The sequence below is a fragment of the Protopterus annectens genome, chromosome 4.part0 (assembly GCF_019279795.1).
Source record: "Protopterus annectens isolate FY-2018-M chromosome 4.part0, PAN1.0, whole genome shotgun sequence".
Lineage (NCBI taxonomy): Eukaryota > Metazoa > Chordata > Ceratodontiformes > Protopteridae > Protopterus > Protopterus annectens.
Window position 1 is genome coordinate 509555301 of NC_056733.1, and position 23461 is coordinate 509578761.

Here is a 23461-nt window from a genome sequence, read left to right on the forward strand (position 1 = left end):
CACACGAGTGGAAACTGGAACCAAGGATTTTCCACATGTTGACAAGCAAATGGGGGAGCCCAGATATAGACCTGTTTGCCTCTCCCTAGAACTACCAATTGGACAAATTTTGCACAAGGACTCCCCACAAACAAGCCTGGAAAGTGGATGCTCTGTCCTTCAGCTGGAAAAACCTATCAGTCTATGCCTTCCCCCCTCTGCCTCTGCTCTCCAAAGTACTACTAAAAATCAAACTGGACAAACCAAGGATGATTTTGATTGCTGCAGACTGGCCGTGCCAAGACTGGTACCCCCTCCTGTGCAGTGTGTCATGATTATCTCCATGGCACCTGTCTCAGACTCCTTCCCTGCTGTCTCAGCAGGAGAACCAGATTCTGCACCCTCAGCTTCCAACACTGAACCTTGCAGCCTGGCTAATTACTTAGTCTCTCCTTTACCATCCCTCAGCATACCTGTGATAGATACACTCGAACATCTACATTTATGGTAAGTGTACACAACTGTACTTTGTGCCTGCAACCACTCCCTGAGGATTTCAAATCCAAAATTATGGATGCCCCATTAGACCATAACCTTTTGTTTGGCAAACAGTCTGCAGAACTTTTTAAAAATCTGCAGGGGAAGAGTAAGGGATTGCAGGACATCAAACATTTGCATGTGTCTCCTATTCCAAAGTATTACAGGAATTATCCTGCAAAAACTTCCTTTGTCAGGAGAACTCCCTCCTCTGGCACCCCCTCCTCTACCAGGCACAGGAGAGGAACCAGGAGGTAAGCTTTCAACAGACCTGCCTCTTCTCATCCTACTCCTAAACAGCCTTTTCAGGATAGAAGTGCACCCAACAATGCGTGATTGCCTTGCCCATCTACCTTTGTCAGCCCGCCTACACCACTGCCTCCCCTTTTGGAAACAAATCACATCAGACCAATGGGTACTGACCATCATTCAAAATGGATACTTCGTTTCTTGGAAGGAAAAACCCATCCCAAGGCCCATGTCTTTTCCAGCCAAAAATCAAATTCACCTCTTCCCTCTCATTCTACTAGATCTCCAAAAATTAGGAACAATAGAACCTGTCCTTCCAGCGCAGGAAGGAAGAGGATTTTACTCAAGACTCTTTCTGGTCCCCAAACAAGATGGGCCTTGGAGATCCGTACTAGATCTATCCTTCCTAAACCAATCTCTAATGATACCATCTTTCAGAATGCTATCCCGTCAAACTCTTCTCCCTTTAATACCAGCCCAGGCCTACATGGCCACACTAGATCTAAGGGAGGCTTATCTCCACATTCCCTTAAAACTCTGACAGAAAATTCTTACATTTTACTGGACCCTGCTCTCATTTTCTGTTTACAGCCTTGCCCTTTGGCTTGTCTACTGCACCCAGGGTCTTCACAAAATGCCTAGCCCCAGCCATTGCCTACTGCAGGACAAAAGGTGTCCAAATCTATCCATACTTATACGACATTCTCCTCCTAGTAGAAACAGAAGACCTTCTCAAAACTCATCTCAGGTTCACCACCTTCCTTCTTCAAAACCTGGGTTTCACCCTCAACTTAAACAAATCCTCCTTACTCCCACAGCAGAACAAAATCTTTCTGGGTTGCATGATCAGGACAGACCTGATGCGGGCTTTCCTTCCCCAGGACAAAGTCCTGTTCCCTCTCCAGTCACTTCCAAAACCTTTTACTAACTCCCCCGATAACTGCAAGACAATTCCTGCAACTCCTGGTGCTGATGGTAGCCACCATCTCTAGGCTTCCCTTAGCAAGAATGCACATGCAAAAGTTCCAGTGGTACCTGAAAAATATGTGGTCATAACACCAACACTCCCTAGAGCAACTAATTCCCATTCTGCCCTGCCTCAAAACAGAACTAAGGTGTTGGATTCAACAAATCCATCACAAACCAGGACTACCACTTCAAATGCCCTCCCCAACCCAACTTATGCATATAGATGCATCAGACCTAGGTTGAGGAGCCACCTGCAAGGGTTTCATGGTACAGGAGGCATGGAGTCCTACCCTTCAAAAGAAGCATATCAATGTGAGAGAAATGACTGCAGTTCTTCTGGCCCTGGAGGTTTTCTTTCCTATTCTCCAACCGGGCCCCCTTCAAATATTCACAGACAACACCACAATAATGTGGTATCTCAACAAACAAGGAGGAACCAGAGCTTACCTCCTTTGCAGGATAATGCTACAAATTTGGACTTCGCCTCCAGGCACAGCTTGACCCTGCAGGCCTCATACATCCCCTCTCAGGACAACAAACAAGCAGATGTTCTCGGCAGAACATCCTCTGTACAGCACAAGTGGATGTTGAACAGGGAGACCTTTCTAGACATTGTCCACCAATGGGGCACACCTCAAGTGGATCTGTTTGCCTCCCCCCAGAACAGACAATTGAACAAATTCTGCATGAAGGATCACTCTCCACTTGCTTGGAGGGTGGATACATTCAGCATTCCATGGAAGGGACTGTTTCTATATGCTTTTACACAATTCCCACTGAGCCAAAAGGTCCTACTGAAAATCAGGAAGGACAAACCAAAAGTCTTGCTGGTGACTCCCTACTGGCCAAGGCAACACTCGTTCCCCCTACTTCTCTCGTTAGCCAAGGGAGTCACCACAAGGTGGACCTATTCACACAACAAAAGGTAACTTTAGTTCACCATCACCAGCAGATGTTAGGCCTAACACTCTGGGTGATAAACTTCTAATCTCTTTCAGACACCACTACTCAGATGATGTGCTCACTGTCCTGAGGGAGGCCAGGAAACCAGCTTCTAGGAAATTATATTTATCAAAATGGGAGATATTCTCCAGATGGTGTCTACATAAGGACAGGGGCCCCGGCCAGGCAGACCCATACCCTAGTCCTTGCTTGTGTGTGTGAACTCATTAAGGATGGCCTTTCCTACTCTTCTGTGAAAGTCCACCTTTCAGCCATTTCAGCTTGTTTGCCTCTAGATCCTCCTTTGCTATCCAGGCTGGATGTAAAACTTTTCCTGAGAGGGGTCTTACATATCAGACCACCTAGAAAACCCATCCACCACCCTGGGACCTCAACTTTGTTTTGGAAAAACTAACACTGGCCCCCTTTGAGCCAGCTAGCACTGCTACTTTACAGATGTGTACATGGAAGACTGTTCTGCTAGTGGTCATTACTTCTGCTAGTAGAGTGTCAGAGTTACAGGTCCTTATGGCCTGACCTGCCTACATTACCTTTCACAAGGACAGGGTGACCCTACACACTCACCCTTCCTTCATGTCTAAAGTGGTCAACAAACTGTCCTTAAATCAATCCATTCACCTTCCTACCTTCTTGCCCTCTGCGACTAACAATAGTGAGAGGATTCTCCATTCCCTGGATGTATACAGACAACTTAGAAATTACCTAGACAAAACTAAGTCCTTCAGAAAATCTAACCAACTATTTGTCTCCTTCCATCCCAGGGCTCTGGACAAGGCATTCTCCAAACAAACTATTTCATGTTGGATCAGAAAATCCATTTCCTTCTGCTACTCACACCATGGCAAACACTTACCCAAAGATGTGAGTGTGCACTCCACCAGAGGCATGGCTACTTCCAAAGCTTTCCTCAAAAGGATGCACTCCGCATTCATTCTGGAAGCAGCCACCTGGTCCACTGTTCACCATCATCAAGCACCACAAATTGGACCACGTCTCCAGAGCCAGGGTAGGCATTGCTAGAGCACTCCTGCAGGGATTTCTGGAATCTTCCACTTCACCCTCCACCCTTCTCTCTAATTAAGCTGTGGTACTCTCCCACACTAAGAATACTGCAACATAGGAATAGAAGGACATAGAATGGTTGTGTAAAATCATACCATAACCATCGATGTCCTTCTCTTCCATGTTGCAGTATTCATTCCCTCTCTCCAACCCCCTGTATTTAGTTTGAACAATTGACTTAACTCTTAGGCACTAGGAACCTCTACCCTTCACCAAGAGTAGACTAGCCAACATATGACACTTAACATTTCTGGCTGACATCACTTGCTACTTTCTTTAGGACTGTCTGACTGGCCTTCAAGTTCTGAGGTCTGTGCGTGCAGATGTCACATTTAAGGTCCCTGGTTTATGGCCCCTATGTGTGACATCCCACACACCTACAGCAACCCAAAGTTTTGTATAGGAGCCGACATTCGGGTCGCCTGAGGGAGGGAATCCCACACTAAGAATACTGCAACACGGAAGAGAAGGACATTTATGGTTATGGTAAGATTTTACACAACTATTCTTTCTTCGGACCCAAAGTAGACACAACCAGGGACCTCCGGTCCGAACAATCCAAAACAAAAGGATGAATTGGAGAAGGACATACAGTTATCAGCTGTCAGGCCCAGAAGGGGTCAGAACCAGGAGAACCCCCCCCCCCACCTGTATCTGTGCTCCGAGGAACTTCCTCATCATCTATTCCACATGTGCTTCTGAAAGGTTTGTGGAGGATCAAAGAGAGGAGGTAGTGGAATTAGTCCTAGAATGCCTTTGAGGTGACTCTTGTAGGAATGGAGAGGGGAGCCTGGATGAAATTGGATCCAATGAAAGTGGGAGGAGTACGGATCCATGAAGTCCTTGAACTTCGAGCTATCTGATTTGAGACTGATGGATCCACCTTTTTCAGGTTCTTGGCTAGGGGCTCTGTTGAGGGATGATCAGGAGATCTTTTCTGGGACTCCTTGTCCTTAGATAATGTCAACTTTTGATTTTTCTAACTTTTTAGAAGGAGTTTGAGCCCCAGCCACCAAAGAAGATGTAGAGAGCGAGAGACCCTGCAGAATTAACTTTTCTTGCGGTCATTCAAGGCTCTAGAATTAAAACCATAGCAATAATCACAGTCAGTATCAAGGTGAGCAGGACCCACACAATAATCATATTCCCTGTGGGCATCAGAGTTTGTGATCTTGTGTCCACAGGAAATACACTTTTTAAAACTGGAGGGTTTCACCATTATATAACTGCTACCAACTAACAGCAGACACAACATAAGCTAAAAGGCTGTGAAGCAATAAAATTACACACCTTTCAATAACAACAGATAGATTTTTTGTTTAATAAAGAAAAAGAAGAAAAGGGATAGAAAGGAGAAGCTGCCAACAATAGTGGATAAAGTACTCGAGAGAATACAAAAGAATAACAGCAATGGTAATCAAAGAAGTACCGGAAACAGTAACTTACCACTAAAAGAGATTTGAAGATTACTAAGAACAGTAAAATGTGGGAGGGAGGAAGAAGAAAGGCAAACTACCAAAAATAAAGTAACTCACAAACACCAGTGAGAAGGGAAATCAGAAGGTTATACCAAAATCGCTCCAGCATTAGGAATCTGTGTGTGAAACCTAAAGGCAGCAAATGAGGTATGAGGTACATTAGGTTTCTGGGGCATTATGGGTAAGGGGAGGAACTCAAGAGTTCTAGGATCCAGTGATCTGGAAGAAGTGGCTGAGTTGGAACAAAGGTATTGGATCTGAACCCATCAGTTGAGGAGTGAATGAAAATGACAACATCAGATTCAAAACTGTTAAGAGAAATTTTAACCTTACGTGCAGGTGATACCACTCTGATGGCTGAAAGTGAGGAAGAGCTGAAAAACAGTTGATGAAGCTGAAAGTAGAAGTGATGCCATTCTGATTGCTGTGAGGAAGCGTTGAAAAACCTTTTGGTGAAGGTGAAAGTAGGAGGTGCAAAAGGTGACTTGCTGCTCATCATCAAAAAAACTAACATTTTCTTATCTAGTCCTGTCAGTCCTTTGAAACTAGATGAGACAGAAGTGGAGGCAATGATAGATTTTCCTGGGCTCAGACTCTGCAAATAGTGATTGCAGCAATGACATTAAAAGGCGCTTGCTTTTTTTGGATGGAAAGCTATGGTAAATCTGGATAAGATTTTATAGTGCAAATGCTTTGCATTGTCAAAGGCCCTTATAGTCAATGCTATTTTTTTCCAGTAATAACATATGACTGTTAGAGATGGACTACAAGTAAGGCTAAGCTTCAGAAAATTGATGCTTTTTAACAGTGGTGCTGGAGAAGACGTTTTAGAATTCTGTGGGTTGCAAAAAGATAAAATCAGACAGTGCATAATGAAATAAACCTAGACTGGTCGCTAGAAAGCCTGATAGTTGAACTGAAACTAACATATCTTGACACACAATGCAATAACAGGGTTTACTAGAGATGCTGGGAATGTCAGAAGGCAGAAGAAGAAGGGGAAGACGAGACTAAGGTGGATAAACAACTCTTCTGAAGCAGTGAATATGAATTTGCTAGAACTGAAAGAAACAGCTTTTGAAAGGCCAGGAGTGTTAAAGTTGTTGAAGTCATGAAGAGTTGAGCTCTACTTAATGACTGAACAATTCAGTTATTTAAAGCTTTAAAAAAATTAGTAAGATTTTTAATATCATTCATGATTCTTGCCAGTCTTCAGTGCTGTTTCTCTAAATAAATAAAATAAAATATTTGAGTTTCTGATAGTGAAATTAGTACCTTTCTGGCATCCTCGTCCCAGTAAACATGCTAAAACAGATCAGGCCTTCTGTATTCATCATTCTTCAGAAAAGAATGCATATTAAATGCAGATCATGAAATGATTTCTTGCTTTTTCTTTGACACCTGGAAATGGAACTTGAGGGAGTCTTCCTAGGTGAATATTTTCTGGTCATTGTTATATTGGGGATCAGTCTGTTTGTCACAGGGAATGTTTTGCTCCCCAGTGTTCAGTGTATCAGTGTGTGTGCAGAAGCACATTTGCAGTTGACACTTTTTTAGAGACGGACACGCAAACACCTTCCTTCCATTTCATTTCATGCCTGGATAGTGGATTAAGAGAAAGACCAAAACTTGTTCTCCTTGCTGGTCGAGGAAGGGTGCAGTTTCAGGATCCTAAGTTGATGGTACACCAGTAGTTTATACCATAACAAGCCAGAAAAGTCACCTGGTGGCTCCTGTAGATTTTTTACCTTTTGGTATTGTGGTAGAGATCTCATAGGTCCTTGAGATTGCCAGAAAGCCTTCCACTTTGCTGTATTGTAAGTGGTAGAAGCTTTGTCTTTGTGCAGGGGAATATCTCAGTGCCACCACAATTAATTTTTAGGAGATTTTTGTATGCCTCTCTGGCACATTTTTAACTTCAGTCTTTGTTTCCTTACATGCTTATTGTACCGTTTTCTCCTTTTCAGAACATGAAATCATTGTGGAGAGTAGAAAGCCACTAAGATAGCTTAAAGTTTATTTCCTTATTTAGACACTGTCATACTAATTCTTACCCTTCCACTGCAGGCATGTATTTGTGGAGGAAATAAAGCATTTTCAGAAATTTGATTCAAAGTGAAACCCTCACTCATTGGAAATAATGTATGGAACTTATGTTAAGCAGAGTCAATCAGTTGAGGAATCAATACGGTGAACATGCTGGAGCATACTCTGGTGACAGGACTCAATTTTTAATCTACTGCCTGTAAAGATTTGGAAAATGCTTTCTGATTCTGAATGCCATATAGTAAGGACACAGTGTCTCTGTTTAGTTAAAACAGTTATTGACTAGTTAGTTCATACCTAGTGTTTTCTCAACAATATTTGTTTACATTTTATTTTAGTGTTTAATATTTAACTGGGGTAGAACACTAATCCATGACATGAACCTATTTCAGTTTGGTTTGCTACAAGAAAAAGAAATAAACATATTCAAAGGGTTACAGACTGTATAACAGGATACAAGTAATGCATGTACTGGTAGAGCATACAAGAGATGCAGCTGATGTTCTGTAGCAGATATGTTTATAAAACTGAGTAAGCATTATGTTCACTACAGCTGTTAATGTTGAATTATAAGGTGATGTAATTTCTCTTGTAATGTTAGGAATAGACATATTACTGGCTTTTATACCTGGATACAAGGTTATAGGTTCATAGGTAGGTACTAGGCCATCGGCCCTGGGGCTTATAAAAGCCTAGCCAAAAAGGTTCCATGGCTTTCGCCACCCAAGAAAAGTATTTTCCTGTGCCCCTGTCAAGCAGTGCCGTAGAAGTGATCCCTGGGGTGAATTTTCTATTTCCCATCCAGTCGTCAAGATTTTTCTTAGCGGGCCAATGAGGAGCTTTGCTTGACATGAATGGGTAGTTTGTTCCAGATTATGGGAAGTCTATGGGACAGTGATGTATCCCTCCAGGATGTTCTGTTTACTGTGGTGACAAGGTTTAGGTTCCTGGGGCATGTGGTTCGGAGAGATTGGGATTTCTTAAAGTGTAGCATGTCCAACAGTTCTGGGTTTGACATACCTTTGTATGTTAGACAGAGATCGCCTCTGAGTAGGCGATATGCAACAGAGTAGAGCTGGAGGTTTTTGAGACGGTCTGCATATGGCATCTGTTTGAGGCCGGTAACCCTCTTAGTGAGGTATTTCTGTGGCCTTTCCAATTGTTGTAGGTGTCTTGTGAGATGCATGCCAAACGGGGCATTGCATTCTATAATGGGTCTAATGAGGGATGAGTAGAGAGGAATGATGACCTCCTTTACAAAAGGGTTCTCTAGAAAAATGAGGTATGCCACGTAGAAGGATTTTCTGACTACTGTGGTGATGTGGTTATCAAAGGAGAGATTACTGTCCACCTGTGTCCCAAGGTCTCTTATCACACTTTCACTGTTTAGTGAGCTACCGCCTGTGTGGTAATTCATGGGTACCAAGTTTTTCCCAAAGGGTTATTAAAATAATGGTACAAGAGGGGAAGAGTACTTTTTAGGAGGAATATGAGTTGAGAGCTGGCTGTTTAAGAATGAAAGTAATGAGAATAGTATGTGAAGTAAAAATGCCTTTGTATTGTTTACTAAATGAAGTGATTGAGAAGGCTTGGGTGATTGTGTAAATTATTGCACTTAGAGCAAGAATAAATGTTTGTTGTAATTTACTCGTATATGGTCTATGCAGTTCACATATTTATTTATAAAGACAGTGCTTTAACGTTTTTATATTTGAAGTAAAATATTCATCTTAAAATGATTGTGAATGATGATTTATGTATTGATTTAAAGGTGTATGTATTCTGCTGGTCTGATTTCAACTGTATGTCCTTTCTTTGAAGAGAGACTGCTCAGAGTTAAGTGGGACAGTTTAAATATTTGACGTTTGGCTTAAGAATGCACCTTAGCAATTGCACGTTTTGTTAATTTTGAGTAATTGGTGGCAGTGGCACTGTAAAGGTGGGTTTTTGATACTAGCGAGTTACTATTTAACACCCCCCCCCTATTCTGGAAACTTTTGTGAGTCTGTTGGTAAGATTGCACTGAAAAGCAACGTGCTTAGTCAGTGGTGGATGAAATGCTGGAGTGCCACTGCCATGTGATTCTAACTTTGATCTCTGGTTGTACAGTATAAATATTATTTGGTTGTGGCAGGGATGGCTATTACCCAAGGCAAGCAGATGTCCTTGTTTACTGTATGCTCTTAGTGCTACTCAGTTAAGAATGTGATATCCCTACTGGACTTGGTCCCATAAATGAAAGGAAGCAAAGTCAGAAAAGTGACCATGTTACCACTTTCAGAAAGTTCAGACAACAGTATTGGCTTTAATTATGGCAAGTATACCAAAACCTTGAATGGAGTGGTTAGGTCTTGGTCTGCTTGGGTGGCAGCATGAGTACTTTTTTCAGGAATGTCTTAACTTAGTACATCTTTGAATATACATTGTGATCTTAAGTGCACACTTTCACAAAGCACTACAGGTTGGATTACCAGTCCAAAAGTTAGGGCCAACACTGTCTCATCTGTAATGCATGGTTTCTTTTATTATTAGCATCCCTCCTCTTGGTTCAAGTTGATACACTGCTCACTGTTCTCCTTTAAAGGAAGGAATGTACAGAGGTAGGAATGTGTGATGAAGAAGATAATTGCGTTATGAGAATCACTCACCATAAAGGTAGATCCATTACATTTATGGCATAAAAGAATGAAGCAGTGATTATAGTACATATGCCCTGTATTTGAGTAGTAGTCTAGACGTTGGAGGTAGTCTGGTGGGAATGGAAAAGAAATGATAGATTATATGACTGCTTGCTCTTCTCAGTGAGGCATACATATTTGCTGGGAAATGTCTCATTTCATTTCTGCTGGTGGAGATTGGGACATGTAGCAAAGGCATTAGCAAGCAATTGAGATAGGCAGGGCATATGCAAAGTTTACCCAGTGGAGACTTATTGACTCCTTCCCATTATCCCTGTACATGTCCACCCCATAAAATTGGTCAACATGCAAGGTATAGGGCATAAAAGAGAAAAAAAAAAAAAAAAAAACAACAGTGAATGATATTCATGGCTCTTTTCTTCATATGTGTTTCCTATCCTGCTGAATAGAAATAATGCACTCAGTGCGAGGGAGCTTTCAGCTGCAAGCCCTGGAAGTGAACTATAAAGGGAGTCAATCAACAGCTGATAGCCCAACTGATACAGAAGAAAAAGTAATAGACCCTAGTTTCATTATAAATGCTTTCCAGTTGTATAGGCCTCTTCCCACATTCTAGCATTTTGCTTGTGTTTTTGTCAGCAGCTGTCTGGGCTTTACAGGATGTGTTAGGAATGGATGTAATGCTTTTTTGCTGATTTTTATGCATTTTTATTGTTCAGCATTGGTATTTACTGAGCTACCTGTGGCTGCACCAGAATTGTAAGCCAGTCCAATTGTATAGTATAACAAAAAAGAACACCAAACTTCCAACAGGATACAAAGCAGCTTCCAATTTATTTAGCGGTTTCATCTCTGAAAGTTCTGAGACTTCGTCAGAATAAACCATAACCACATGCCTATGGTTGTATACTATTAAGCAAACAATTAAACGCATTTAAAGAAATAAGACATTTTTTTAAAAAACTTGAAGAAAAAACCTTGAAGAAAAACATACAGTTCTGTAAAAAATATTTTCAGAAGTCAGAACCATATCTACCTAACCAAAGCTTTTATTTTTAATATTGGTAAAATGTGACTGTAGAACCTGGGATTACTGAAAACATTTAAGTTTTACCAATATTAAAAACAAAAGCTTTGATTAGGTAGATATGGCTTTCTGAAAATATTTTTTATGGAACTGTATGTTTTTCTTCAAGGTTTTGACAGCATCGGTTTCCCCTACTCTACTTTCTAGCCCAGGGCAATCACCACAGGTTACCTCACTGCTTCGACCTACTCACACAAGACAGGGGATCCGTTATTCATCCCCATCTCCTCAGTCTCAAACTGACAGTGTGGGTGATAAAATTCTGATCCCCTTTAAGCACCTATATATAGAGGACGTACTCAATTTCAGGAGGTCAGAAAACCAAGTATCAGGAGAAACTATTTATTAAAATGGAAAAGAGTCTCCCATTGGTGCCTCAAGAGAAAACAGGACCCATTTCAAGTTTCTGTTCCAATGGTCCTTTCTTACCTGTGTGAGTTACTACATTCAGGGCTGACTTATTCCTCTTTGAAAGTGCACCTCTCTGCTATTTCTGCTTGCCTTCTCTTGACTCCACCTCTAGCTTCCATGTTGGACATCAAGCTGTTTCTGAAAGGGGTCTTTCATATAACACCTCCTCGTAAGCATATCCCTCCTCCTTGGGACCTTATCTTTGTGCTGGAAAAGCTTACATTGGCCCCATTTGAGCCAGCCCGTTCATCCAGTCTTAAATTCTGTACATGGAAAACAGTTTTGTTAGTGGCTCTTACCAGGAGGGTCTCTGAGATCAAGCCCATATGGTTTCTCCTCCTTGTCTTGTTTTTCATAAAGATAGGGTTTGTCTCAGAACTAACCCTTCATTCATGCCTAAAGTAGTTCATGAAATTTCCTTAAACCAGACCATTAATTTACCCGTCTTTTACCCTCAGCCGCAGAACTCCTCGGAAAGGACTTTGCATTCCTTGGATGTTCATAGGCAACTGAGGTTCTACTTAGACAAGACAAAACCCCTCAAACAGTCTGACCATGTATTTGTCTCCTATCATCGTAGGGCCCTTGGCAAGTCAGTGTCAAAGCACACAATTGCCTCTTGGATTTCTAAGGCTATTGCCTTTTGCTACTCCTTTCATGGAAAGCAGTTGAGTTCATCTGTCAACGCCCATTCCACCAGAGCAGCTTCCTCTTCAGCAGCCTTTTTCAAGGGCTTTGATTACTCTTCTATTCTAGAGGGTACAACTTGGTGTTCTGTGCATACCTTTACCAGGCATTACAAATTGGATTTGATCTCCAGGGCTTGAACAGGGTTTGCTAGGTCTATCCTGCAGGGTCTCATAGACTCTGCTCCCCAACCTACCTCCAGTGTTGCTTCCTAGAGAGCTGTGTTACTCTCCCTAAGTTTTTGAATACTGCAACATGAGAATAGGACATAGAATACTTGTGTAAGAGCTTACCATAACCATAGATGTCCTCCTTTTTCATGTTGCAGTATTCAATTGCACCCACCTTCCCCCCCTTTTGGACATATTAGTACCTGTTTTTTTCCCTACCACTGATTTTGTGTGTCTGAGAGGTTTATGCTTGTTTCTGTCCTCCTACTCCTGGGGTCTCTCTCTGTGCAGCAGCCAGTTCTGAGTTGAGTACGTGCAGAAGTCACAGATATAGCCTACATCAGTTCGTGATCCCTGCATGCAATGCCACACGTACCCCTGTTTCTAAGACTTTGGTATACTGGCTGGATGTCCGGTGCTGCAGGCAGCAACTCCCTAAGGTTATGAATACTGCAACATGGAAGAAAAGGACATCTACGGTTATGGTAAGTTCTTGCACAGCTATTCTTTCCTAAATATCAAAAGCTACAGAAGATTTTTGATTGTATGGTAATTAATGCTGCCATTTAAATGCTGTGTCACTCTTACACACATATTCTAAAATAAAAAACATGTAATTTTTCAGAGTGTTGCTGAGCTGGAGCAGAAATGGCAAAATGAAGTAGAGGATGCCATCCAAGGAAAACTGGATAATAATAATCCATATTTTCATGATTACCATTTTAATGAGGTGAGTTACACCACCAATCATTCTGTTTGAATGCCTTAGGAATTGTGCGTATAGAAATATTTATATGAAGCTGCAGTTGGTTCATTTAGAAGTAGTTCTTTTAGAAGTTGCATGCAGTGGTGTCTCCAAGTTCATCTTCTTGCCAGAACATAATGACACATTATCTAGCTGGTAGGGCACTTGGGGAAAACAAACACCATAACACTGTACCAATAAAGTGCAGCATACGTAACAGCTCATCCATATTCTACTGTTAAAATTGAAAGACCATTTCTCTAACAAAAAAAAAGAATGCCATAATCTTACAAATCCTGGCAATGTTCTCAAAGTATATAAATGACTAATTTCTGATGCTCAAGAAATTATGGTTTGGATGAAGTGTTAGTTATATTGTACTGTAAAAAGTCAAGGGTGTAGCTAACAATGCAACAGGTGTTTGAAATGTGCATAAAGGTATTTGTGTCTCATTAGAAAAAGAAAAATATGTATCATTAACTCAAATTCAGTAAAAGAAGGAATTATTTTGTTTTGTGCTGCACTGAACAAGTACAGATGACATGATGAAAATCACAAAATATTTTTAAACAAATACAGCACATTTTGCCAGTATTACAAAATATTTAAACAAATACAGCACATTTTGCTAGTATTCAAGATCAAACATTTTCTGAATGTCGACACTGGTGAATAGCAAAAGTTGTTTAAATGTCTATTAAGAGTTCTATGAAGTAAAATTAAATTGGTCAGATAACAGCTCCTGGATTAGAATAATAGGTCTGACACCTCAGGAAGAATGATGGAAAAGGTTTATCAACACTTGGTCTAAAAAAATTGGAAGCCTTAAAACTATGTAGGTCAGCTAATTTTCTTTATTGAGCATTTGCAAATACTTTTAAGAGGTAAGAGACATTTTGAGAACACAAATCAGAATCATTTAAGCAAAAGAAATTACACTAGTTTCTAAAAGCTGTGCAGCAATGCATGCGACCAACACTAATGTCATTCTGTTTTCACTGAAGTTAAAAAAAATTCCTTATTTCTAGCATGCCTCATATAAAGGGAGATTGAATAGGATTCTTGGAAAAAGGCCTCCAAGATTACTTTACTACAGCATAGGGTTGCCACCTATCCCACTTTGCATGGGACAGTCCCTCTTTGGGCAGTTATGTCCTGCAAAAAAATTTAAAAAATGGCAAATGTCCTGAGATTTTAGGACAAAAATATTTCCTGTATTTTCTTTAATAGTTGTATAAAACAGTTATTTTGTATCTAAAACACCTACTTGCTACAAGAATAAGTGTTTATTTTGGCAAAAAAGTTAAGTTCTTTCATTTATACTTGCCATGGATATGTTTTCCCCTGTAAAATCTGACGTTTCTACAAAAAATTTCCCACCTTGGGTATTTGAAAAGGTGGCAATCCTACTACAGCAGGTCCACTAAACTATAAAAAACACTTAATGACTGCGTAACATTAAAATAGTTAAGTGTGTGTAGATGCAATGAAATAACTGAGATACAGTGGTGACCATAAACTGTCACATGTTGTTAGTTTTCCAGCCCACACCAGTGAAAACAACACTGAGCTAGACAAAAACCGTACCAAGCAAATGCAGCAGCAGCAGCATGAACCACCTTGTAGTCTGTTTCTGGTTTGCTGTAGTAATACCAATAGAAATAATTTAGATATGAATGTTTTGAGGTAGCACCATATCTCTCAAGTTATTTGGTCAAGAATTCTGGACAAAGCTAAAAATAATGGGGGAGAGCAAAATCGGGAACAATTTTAGATACACATTAAAAGTTAATAGAATAAGATGTTTTGCATCAGTATGTAAGTATAACACTCTAAAGATTGGCATTACTAAGTGAACATGATTGATTTACCAGAAAATCAAAATATTCTGAGGAACTGGGCAGAAACAGAGACAACTAAGAGGTATGGATTTCACTCCAAATGGAATGTCTGCTCACAGTAACCCATTCTACAGTGGATATAAAAAGTGTAAATACCCCTGTTAAAATGTCAGGTTTTTGTGATATAAAAAAAATGAGACCACAATAAATCATTTCAAAACTTTTCCCACCTTTAATGTGACCTATAACCTGTACAGTTCCATTGAAAAACAAACAAATCTGTTAGGGGGGAAAAAATATAAAAAAAAAAAACATACAGTAAGCTGGCTGCATAAGTATGCACACCCTTAAACTTAATACTTTGTTAAAGCACCTTTTGATTTAATTACAGCATTCAGTCTTATTGGGTAGGAGTCTATCAGCATAGCGCATCTTGACTTGGCAATATTTGTCCACTCTTCCTTGCCAAAGCGCTCTAAGTCTGTCAGATTGGAGGGCATCTCTTGTGCATAGCCCTCTTCAGGACACCTCCACAGATTTTTCTACTGGATTTAGGTCTGGGCTCTGGCACATCACATATACACATCACGTCACATATACAAAAACAAGAACAAAAAGGAAAATAAAACATTGGAACCATTTTAATTAGACAGCTACCAATATAAGAAGATGTCATTCTAGATGACATGGTTATCTTTGATGACTCACTTGGTGATATGGACGAATGTTCATGTTCTAATGTAAGCACTCATTAATCTACCTACTTAACTGAGTAAACTACTTGAAACTTCAGCAAGGTGACTTTATTCTTATCACAGGAAAGGTATCAGGGAGAGAGAGTCTCATAGATCTGCTAGCTAAAGTGATTTTATCCGGACTAATCCTTTTTACGCTTCTGCCCCTTTTAAAATATTGTTAAACAAAACCTTACTGATCTTTTATCACTTTCTTCCCTCACAGCTTCCAAACTTCCAGAGGAATAGTGACTTCCTGTTGATTTAGAATACATCTCCATTTTTATCACACCTTTTCCTGTCTTCGGTTAATTGTTAAACTTCATCCGCATCTAACCTTGGCATAATTAAGTCTTCCATAAATATTTTCACTTGTGCCAGTTTTTGGTTTCCACATACCTCTGCCTCTTGCAGATTTTCATAAAATTTCCTAAATGTATACGATATTTCTGTAGTATCTCTGGTTATTTTCTTGCTATGGGCATCCTAAGTTTGTCAACAATCCTTTCTGCTTTTTGTTGCCCAAGTCAGTATGATAAAAATGTTTATTCCCTGGAGTTATCAAAAATAGGTGTTTAACAGCAACCTTTCTGAACTCATGCATATTATCCAAATGCTCTCTTATTTCCCTTTAGCACTTTGCATTTTCTCCTTTTCGTGTTCTTTGAGTTCCCCCTATTCTGTAATATTTTAACTTTTGTTATCCCCTCTAAATAATTCCTATTATTTTTTCTCCACATCTTTTTGAATTATTTCTGCCATGTCGTTAAACTTCATTTTCATTTTATCCCACTCAGAAACTATCCCTTCTGAAGAAATATTTGTCTTGGCTAATAACTATCAAATAATTTCCACTACCCATTACTTAAATTCTTCTCTCTTTGACAGTTAAGTGCAAGTGTCTCATTTTTAATTCATTACCTTGCATCTTTATCTTAGTTTTTATTGGTACATTATCTTAATTAACCATTGGATATGTTTCAAGGCTTATAGTTAAGTGCACATGCTGTGTGACAAACCGAAATGTTGCCAGCCCAGCTAGCTGGAATTTTGTAAATAATTATATGTTGTTTGAAAATATTAATATGAATTATATAGAAATGAGACACTGCCAGCCCAGCTATCTGGAATTTTGTAAGTAATCATTTGTGAATATTAATGTGATCCATAGGCTTGTCTTACAAATGTAAGAGAACTATATGCTATGTGGATATTAAACTACTGGTGCAGAAGTGTGTGTTGAACTGTATCTTATGTACTGAGCTTCAAGAATGTAACCACAGTGTACCCTAGTGGAATAGAACAGAAATGTATATAAACTATATTAATAGCAGAAGTTGGAACATACAGAGTTAACTTGCAAAACTCTAAGAAAATAAGTTGAAAAGTAAAGAGTTTTAAGATGCGCTATAGTTAGTACACACAAAGTAAAGTACAAGTTAGTTAATACAACAAGAAGGCGGGATGTTTACAGCTAGAGGTTCTCCTATTGTCTGGAAACAGAAATAATTACTAGGTTTCAAATGTAAAAGTGTTAATTGTTTTACGACTTCCAGTTCTAGGCAAACTTCTGAGAGATGAGTATTTTTCACAGAGAAATGTTAAATTCTGTTGGTATCTGTTAGCCTGGGAACTGGAGGCAGGTGAAAAATAGTGATTTCTTCCAGCTGACCCAGCAGTAATGTGTGTCATTAATTTAAGAATGCGCTCTCAGAGAAAGTCACTGCGTTTTGTATTTGTCTTTGGATCTGACGACATCCCTTCATCAGCACTTCTGCCTTGCTAATAGTACATACTAGATTACAGTAATCTCTCTTAGAGATAGATAGGAATATAGTAAGATTAGTTTAGATGTTTTCTGTATTTATGTGAGGCTGTCCTGCAATGTTGTTTTAAAATATTTCCTGTGATTCTGAACTCTGTAGTTACTGTGTTGAGTTATTGAGTATTATTTTGTTCTTTCATTATTTATTATTAAATGTATTTAAACTTTTTAATTGTGGCTGGTTTATTTAGAGATATTTAAGCTCTTATTGTACTTGCATATGCATTTGGTGACACTGTATAGGCCACTCTTATAGTCTTGCTGTTGGTCACACTTACCATTTGGATAATAGTAACATTACACAGTAAGATTGGGCACCCTTTGGTAAGGGCCTTTATAGTAGCTGATAAGTAGTGGTTGGTGGCAGTGATAACTACCTTATAGTCTGGGCAGAAGGGAACATAGCTAGTAAACCTGTGCCAGCCTTTCCCAGGAGTGTCTGTATGTTTGTATATAAATCAAATCTCAAAGTGTATGTGTGTGTGTGTCAGCTACTTAGGCAAGGACACAAAGCAGTGGTTGGGCAGAGAGGATGCCTGAGGTTTTGGCTTGACCACTCAGCTGAGATCTTAACACTATAGCTGTGCCAGTGGGGAGTCTTATTGGGGATATGGAGAGAGAGAGGGAGAAACCAGCCCCAGACTGACTGTGATCTCTGTGTGCTCTTAAGGGAAATTGTACTTTACTTTGTGTGTAGTTGTCGTCCTCCCAATGTGCAGGTCCCTTACTGGTGTTAGTGGTGAGGATTGAAGCTCCATGATTTCTGAGCCAGTGCAGGGGCATCGCATATTAATTGTTTGGCAGTGGTGGGATAGCCAGATCACATATTAATTGGTTGACTGTGGTAAGATAGCTACATTGCATATTAATTGGCTTGTAGTGGTGTGGATATTGAATTCCTGTAGCCTGTGTACAGTGGTCACTGAAGGTGTTTTTGCACTCTAAATCAGCCACGCAGTGAGCATTCAGAGTTCATATCACAATTTTTTATTTTTTTTTGGTTAGCTTAGTTAGTCAGGGAGAGCAGGCAAGCATGTCAGCACAGGAGTGTGGCAAGCTGACAAGGAGCCATTTGGCTGAGATGTGCCAGGCTAAAGGACTGGTGCATGCCAACCTGACTAAAGCAGACATGATTGCAGCTTTAGGCACAGCTGCATCACAGAATAGCAACCAGGAGGACAGTCAGACTGGCCTTGGAGATGTAGAACTCTCAGAAAATGGACAGCTCAACCTTTCCACAGAGGACTTAAAAATCCGTCTGGAGACTTGAGCTACAGGCCAAGCATTTGGAAATAGAAGCAGCAGAGAGACTGAGATGTCTGAAAGCTGAGGAAAATGAGAAACTGCAATGCCTGGAAGCTGAGGGGAAGGAGAGGCAGAAACAACATGAAAAGGAGATGCTGACTCTTCGCCAGAGTCATGGAGGTAATGGGGTATGGAGTAACCGAACCTCAGAAGCAAAAAAAGGTCAGTAAATTTCTTCCACAATTTACAGAGGGGGATAATTTTAATAGTTTCATTCATATGTTTGAAAGGGTATGTAAACAGTATAATGTTGACCAAGGGCTCAGGGTACGGTTCCTAACCCCCTTACTCCATCGTAAAGCTGCAGCTGTTCTTTCCAAACTGTCTGATACTGACTGTTTAAAATTTAATGTTGTAAAGAACTGTTTGGTAGAATTTTTTTAAGTTAACACCTGAAGTTATAGAAATAAAGTTTCGTGAGCATAGATCCAAGACAGATGAAAGTGTGTGTGAATATGGGTACTTACATAATATCGCAATCAGATTTTTAACAGAAAGAGAGTCTGTTTTCCAATCATTTATTGTGTTGAAAAATGTTGGCAACCTGTGTAATGAAGTGTGTGTCCCTGAAGTGTGGGGTGCTTTTCTGAGTTTCCTGGTGGTTGACTAAAATTGCTGAACAGCTGGTGACAGGACGACTGCAACACATACGTGCTGTCCTCTTGCAGAAAGCAAGCCACACGAAAGTGGATGCCATACAGCTAATGTTTAACACACCCCTTGGCATTGCAAACAGATTAATGTGGTTTTCCATATTGTGGGTATCTGTCACATGCGTAAAATCACTTTATTTCTGAAAGTCTGAAAACCACCACACACTTCAGTGACTCAGGAAGAGGAATATTGGTCACATTTTGTCTTTCTGCAGGACATACTTTTCTGATGGGAGTCACTGTGACAGTAAATAAACCTGAGGGATGAATAACAGTCTTTGTAATGCAATGTCAGATTTCCAGAATTTATGACTGTGGGGCAACTTGGTACGATGTGTACTCATGACACTGTGAGTATTTGGTTGATTTCGAGTTTTACACCTGACAGTATTTAACGATTGCAAAGGCAGTGGTATGACCTCCTTTCAGTGCACTTTCTAAGGCATATGCAATGCAAGTGATGCCATTTTGAAAGTGTTGTTTGGCCAACTCTGTTACCATCTGTTGCACTCCTCATACTAACGGATGTGTTATGCACGTTTTCTGGTTTGTTCAGGGTTTGGACACTCAGGGTTTCACATTGGTCTTTGCATTCTGTGATGTTTACATGGAGGAACTTTCTCCTTTGTTTACCATTTATGCATATGTAAAATATTTTTTTACTGCTCACAGCACCCTGTTACAAGGATATGCTTTTAAAACCTGTTGGTCTACTGGGCTAACATACCCTCAAACTGCTATCAGACTCTTCTTGTAAGCCATCTCCTCTTCCTGATTAATTTAGCAGAACTGCAGTAAAACTAATCCTTCCCACAGTACGAAAGCACCTAACATCGTACGTTAACTCCCACACTCCTTTCAGGCCAACATACATACACATGCAACCACTGTTTTCACTGACTTCAACGCTGGACATCTTTACAGCACAATACCCACAAATCCTAAAATTGTAAGTGTTAATCATTAAAAACAGCACCACCAATATCCCAGCCCACTTTGTAACAGTTTACTCTTCCATAATACACTTCATTGATGTTATTTAAGTAAATGTCAAAAACGTATATTGTATCGCAAAATCTGGTTGCGATAATACGCAAGTACCTGAATATGTTGCTGAACTGAACACTTATTTTCATAGGTGGGTGAGTGGGTGTGTCAGGTCACCACTTTTAAAGGGGTGGCGGAGCAAGCCCTTAGCACTTTACCTGTGGACTTGAGAATCTGGTTAGCTGATAGACAATGTACTACTGCAGGTGAGTTGGGGAAGAAGGGATACCAATACCTAGCAAGCAGGGCATGATTACACAGGAAAGGGGCACCCAGTGCTGCTCATGAGTCTAAAGGAACCCATGGTGGGCAGCCCAGACTGCCCCAACGTAGTCCGCTGGTAGCAGGAGAAGGCACTAGTCCAGGTACACGTCCAGGACCAAGGGTTAAATGTTTTAAATGCAACCAGTGGGGCCATGTATCATATAGATGTCCATAGAGGCAAGGTGGGGAACAAAACTTGGGAGAGCCAGTAAGTGGGAATGACAAAATGCCAACAGTAGGTTGTCATGAGATAACAAGGGTACCAAACTACCAGAAGAGGTTATATCCTGTCTTAGTGAATGGGAAAGAGGCCATTTCTAAGAGAGAGACAGCCTCTGACCTAACCATTGTGAAGCCTGCAATGGATCAGTAACCCAATAGTGAGAAAGAATGAAAATCAACACATGCCAGGTTATGGTAAGGACATAACTTCTAACTTTGCTAGGACCATCCTTCATCGCTTCCTAGATGCTGTGCCGGTTCTTTCTCCTCCCAAGTTTCTTCTTGAGCTTTGGCACTTACCCAGATATAAGGAATACTGCAACCAGTGAATGGAAGGACATATTCTATGTAAAATCATACCATAACAGTAGATGTTGTTTCCTTCACCGTTGCAGTATTCACTCCCTCCCTCCTCACCCTGGTCCATTTCCCTCCTGAATGCACTGGTTACCTCTTGGTTTTCCTTGGACTGGCATTCCAACTAGGGCTATCAGTTTTGAGGATGGTACATCTGGATGTCATCTTTATACCCTATGCTAAATGACAAGCATACATGTGACGTACGGCGTACCTTAAAGCAATAGTAGGCTTTTGTATACTGGCCAGACATCGGGCTTCCCAAGGCAGGGAATCCCAGATGTAAGGAATACTGCAACAGTAAAGAATAGGACATCTATTGTTATGGTAAGATTTTTACGCAACTGTACTTTTTTGAAGGCCATTAGGTTGTAAGTTTGACAAATTAACTTGTAAAATTTGATCTGAAGTAGTTACTTCATTTGCTCTGCAACCTGTGGGTATCGGATCCGAGCCGGCAGCTTTCCAAGATCCGAGCTCCTCCCCCTACCCATAATCCCCTGCTACCAACCATATTACCCCAGATCGTTTTTTGCCGCGGCTGAAGAAGCTTTCCTTTTGAAGAGCTCCTGGCTGGGTGAGATCGTTGGTGATTTATAACCTTTTTTTCTAGAATTTATAATCTTGTGTGTGTGGTATTAGCCCCTTTTTCGATTCCCTTTTGTGCTAGTTTAATTTTTTGGTGCAGTTAATTAGCTTTTCTTTAGTCACTCCCCCTCCTCCCTTAGCGTTTGGGTGTGTGTGTGAGTGCTAGGATGTCGGAAGGGCCTAAGGCCGTTTTTTCTAAATGTACTGAGTATGGCCACAAGCTTTCCCCAGCTGATGGCCACACTCAGTGCGTTTTGTGCCTGGGGGCAGCCCATCTATCAGAGGCCTGCCAGATCTGTGCGGCCTTTAACCCCCGGGCACTTCAGGATAGGAAGAACAAGCTGATCCTGGCAGGAAAGCTCCCCCAGGAGTCAGCTTCTTCTTCCTCTCCCGTTCGGACTCCAGCTGCCTCGGCGGCCCCGGCACCTTCTATTCCGTTAGCTCAACCCGGGACTCAACCTCCCTCTTTGGGTTTGAGCTGTGAGGAAACTAGTGCCTCTTCTGCTAGAGAGAAGAGGCACAAGGATAAGGAGGGACATAGATCCCATAAAAGGCGGGCTGAATCTCAACCCTCAGCTCCGCCAGCTAAAGCAGTTAAGTCTCCTTCGAGGGTCTCCGGATCCTCCTCCTCTCGGCTCCGTTCGCCTAGTTTCTTGCCAGAGTCGGAGGAGGAGGATCGGTCTCCATCGAGGTCGTCGAGGTGGCCCTCCCGGCCCACCTCGACTACCTCTTCCAGGTCAGCGAGAAGCATCTCCGAAGCGGATATGGATCGGATGATGCGTCGGTTCTTGCAGACCCAAATGCAGATGGGGGTGCTCTTGCCCCCATGTGTGCCCCGATCACTCCTTCGCCGACTCGTTTTCGGATCTCGGAGTCATCGGATCCGGGCCCCTTCGGACCCAGGGATTTGCCGGCGCCGATAGCGCTGGTCTCTTCAACTCCGACTATGCCCTCGAGCTTGTCAGATCCGAGCTCTCGGGGCCGAGGGCTGAGCGTTGGATCCGAGGGAGGAGTTGTGTCTTCGGAGTTGTTGGCTTCGGAGCACACCTCTCTCTCTGCGCCGACTGCATCGGCTCCGACCCCAATCCCTTCCTCGGAGCCGAGGAGATTGCTCTGAGACTGGCAAGGGCGATTCTCCTTCGGCTTTTGAGGTAGTGGAGAGGGTGCTGTCGAGGTCCTCCAGGTCCCCGGTTCGGGCTTCGGATCCACCCGTACCCCCACTGTATGAGGGTCTGTCTTCCATCATCCAACCATCGGGACAGCCTGCCCAAGCCCTCCAGCTAGTTCCCGTGGAGGAACAACAACCCGTGGAAGAGCCCTCTTCGGATAGCCCCACCGATGAGGTTCCTCGGAAACGTCGGTGTAAAAGGAGGCACCTGGACTCCCCCGAGTCCGTTACCACCGACACGGACTTAGATGATAGGGAGGGTTCCCCAAGGTCACCCCCTGAAGTTGTCTCCTTTGGAGACATCATGGAAATGTTGCGTATTAGAGGGGGGTCGTCTGCCCAAAAACCTTCCCTTAATGAATCCGTGTTCCTGGAGGCATTTGAGGCAGGCCCATCTACCTCCGGGGTGTCCCCTCCAGCCGACCCCCTGGTGGA

At 41.5% G+C, this 23461-nt stretch overlaps 1 protein-coding gene across 2 annotated transcripts in view; it reads left to right on the forward strand.

Moving 5' to 3' along the window:
* Window positions 1-23461, forward strand: part of HECTD4 (HECT domain E3 ubiquitin protein ligase 4) — a 5422508-nt gene that overhangs the window by 2499132 nt on the left and 2899915 nt on the right. For both annotated transcript variants that reach the window (XM_044068422.1, XM_044068423.1), the window contains exon 27: window positions 12903-13007. In XM_044068422.1, the coding sequence (XP_043924357.1) occupies window positions 12903-13007 (105 nt within the window). The remainder of the gene's footprint in view (window positions 1-12902; window positions 13008-23461) is intronic.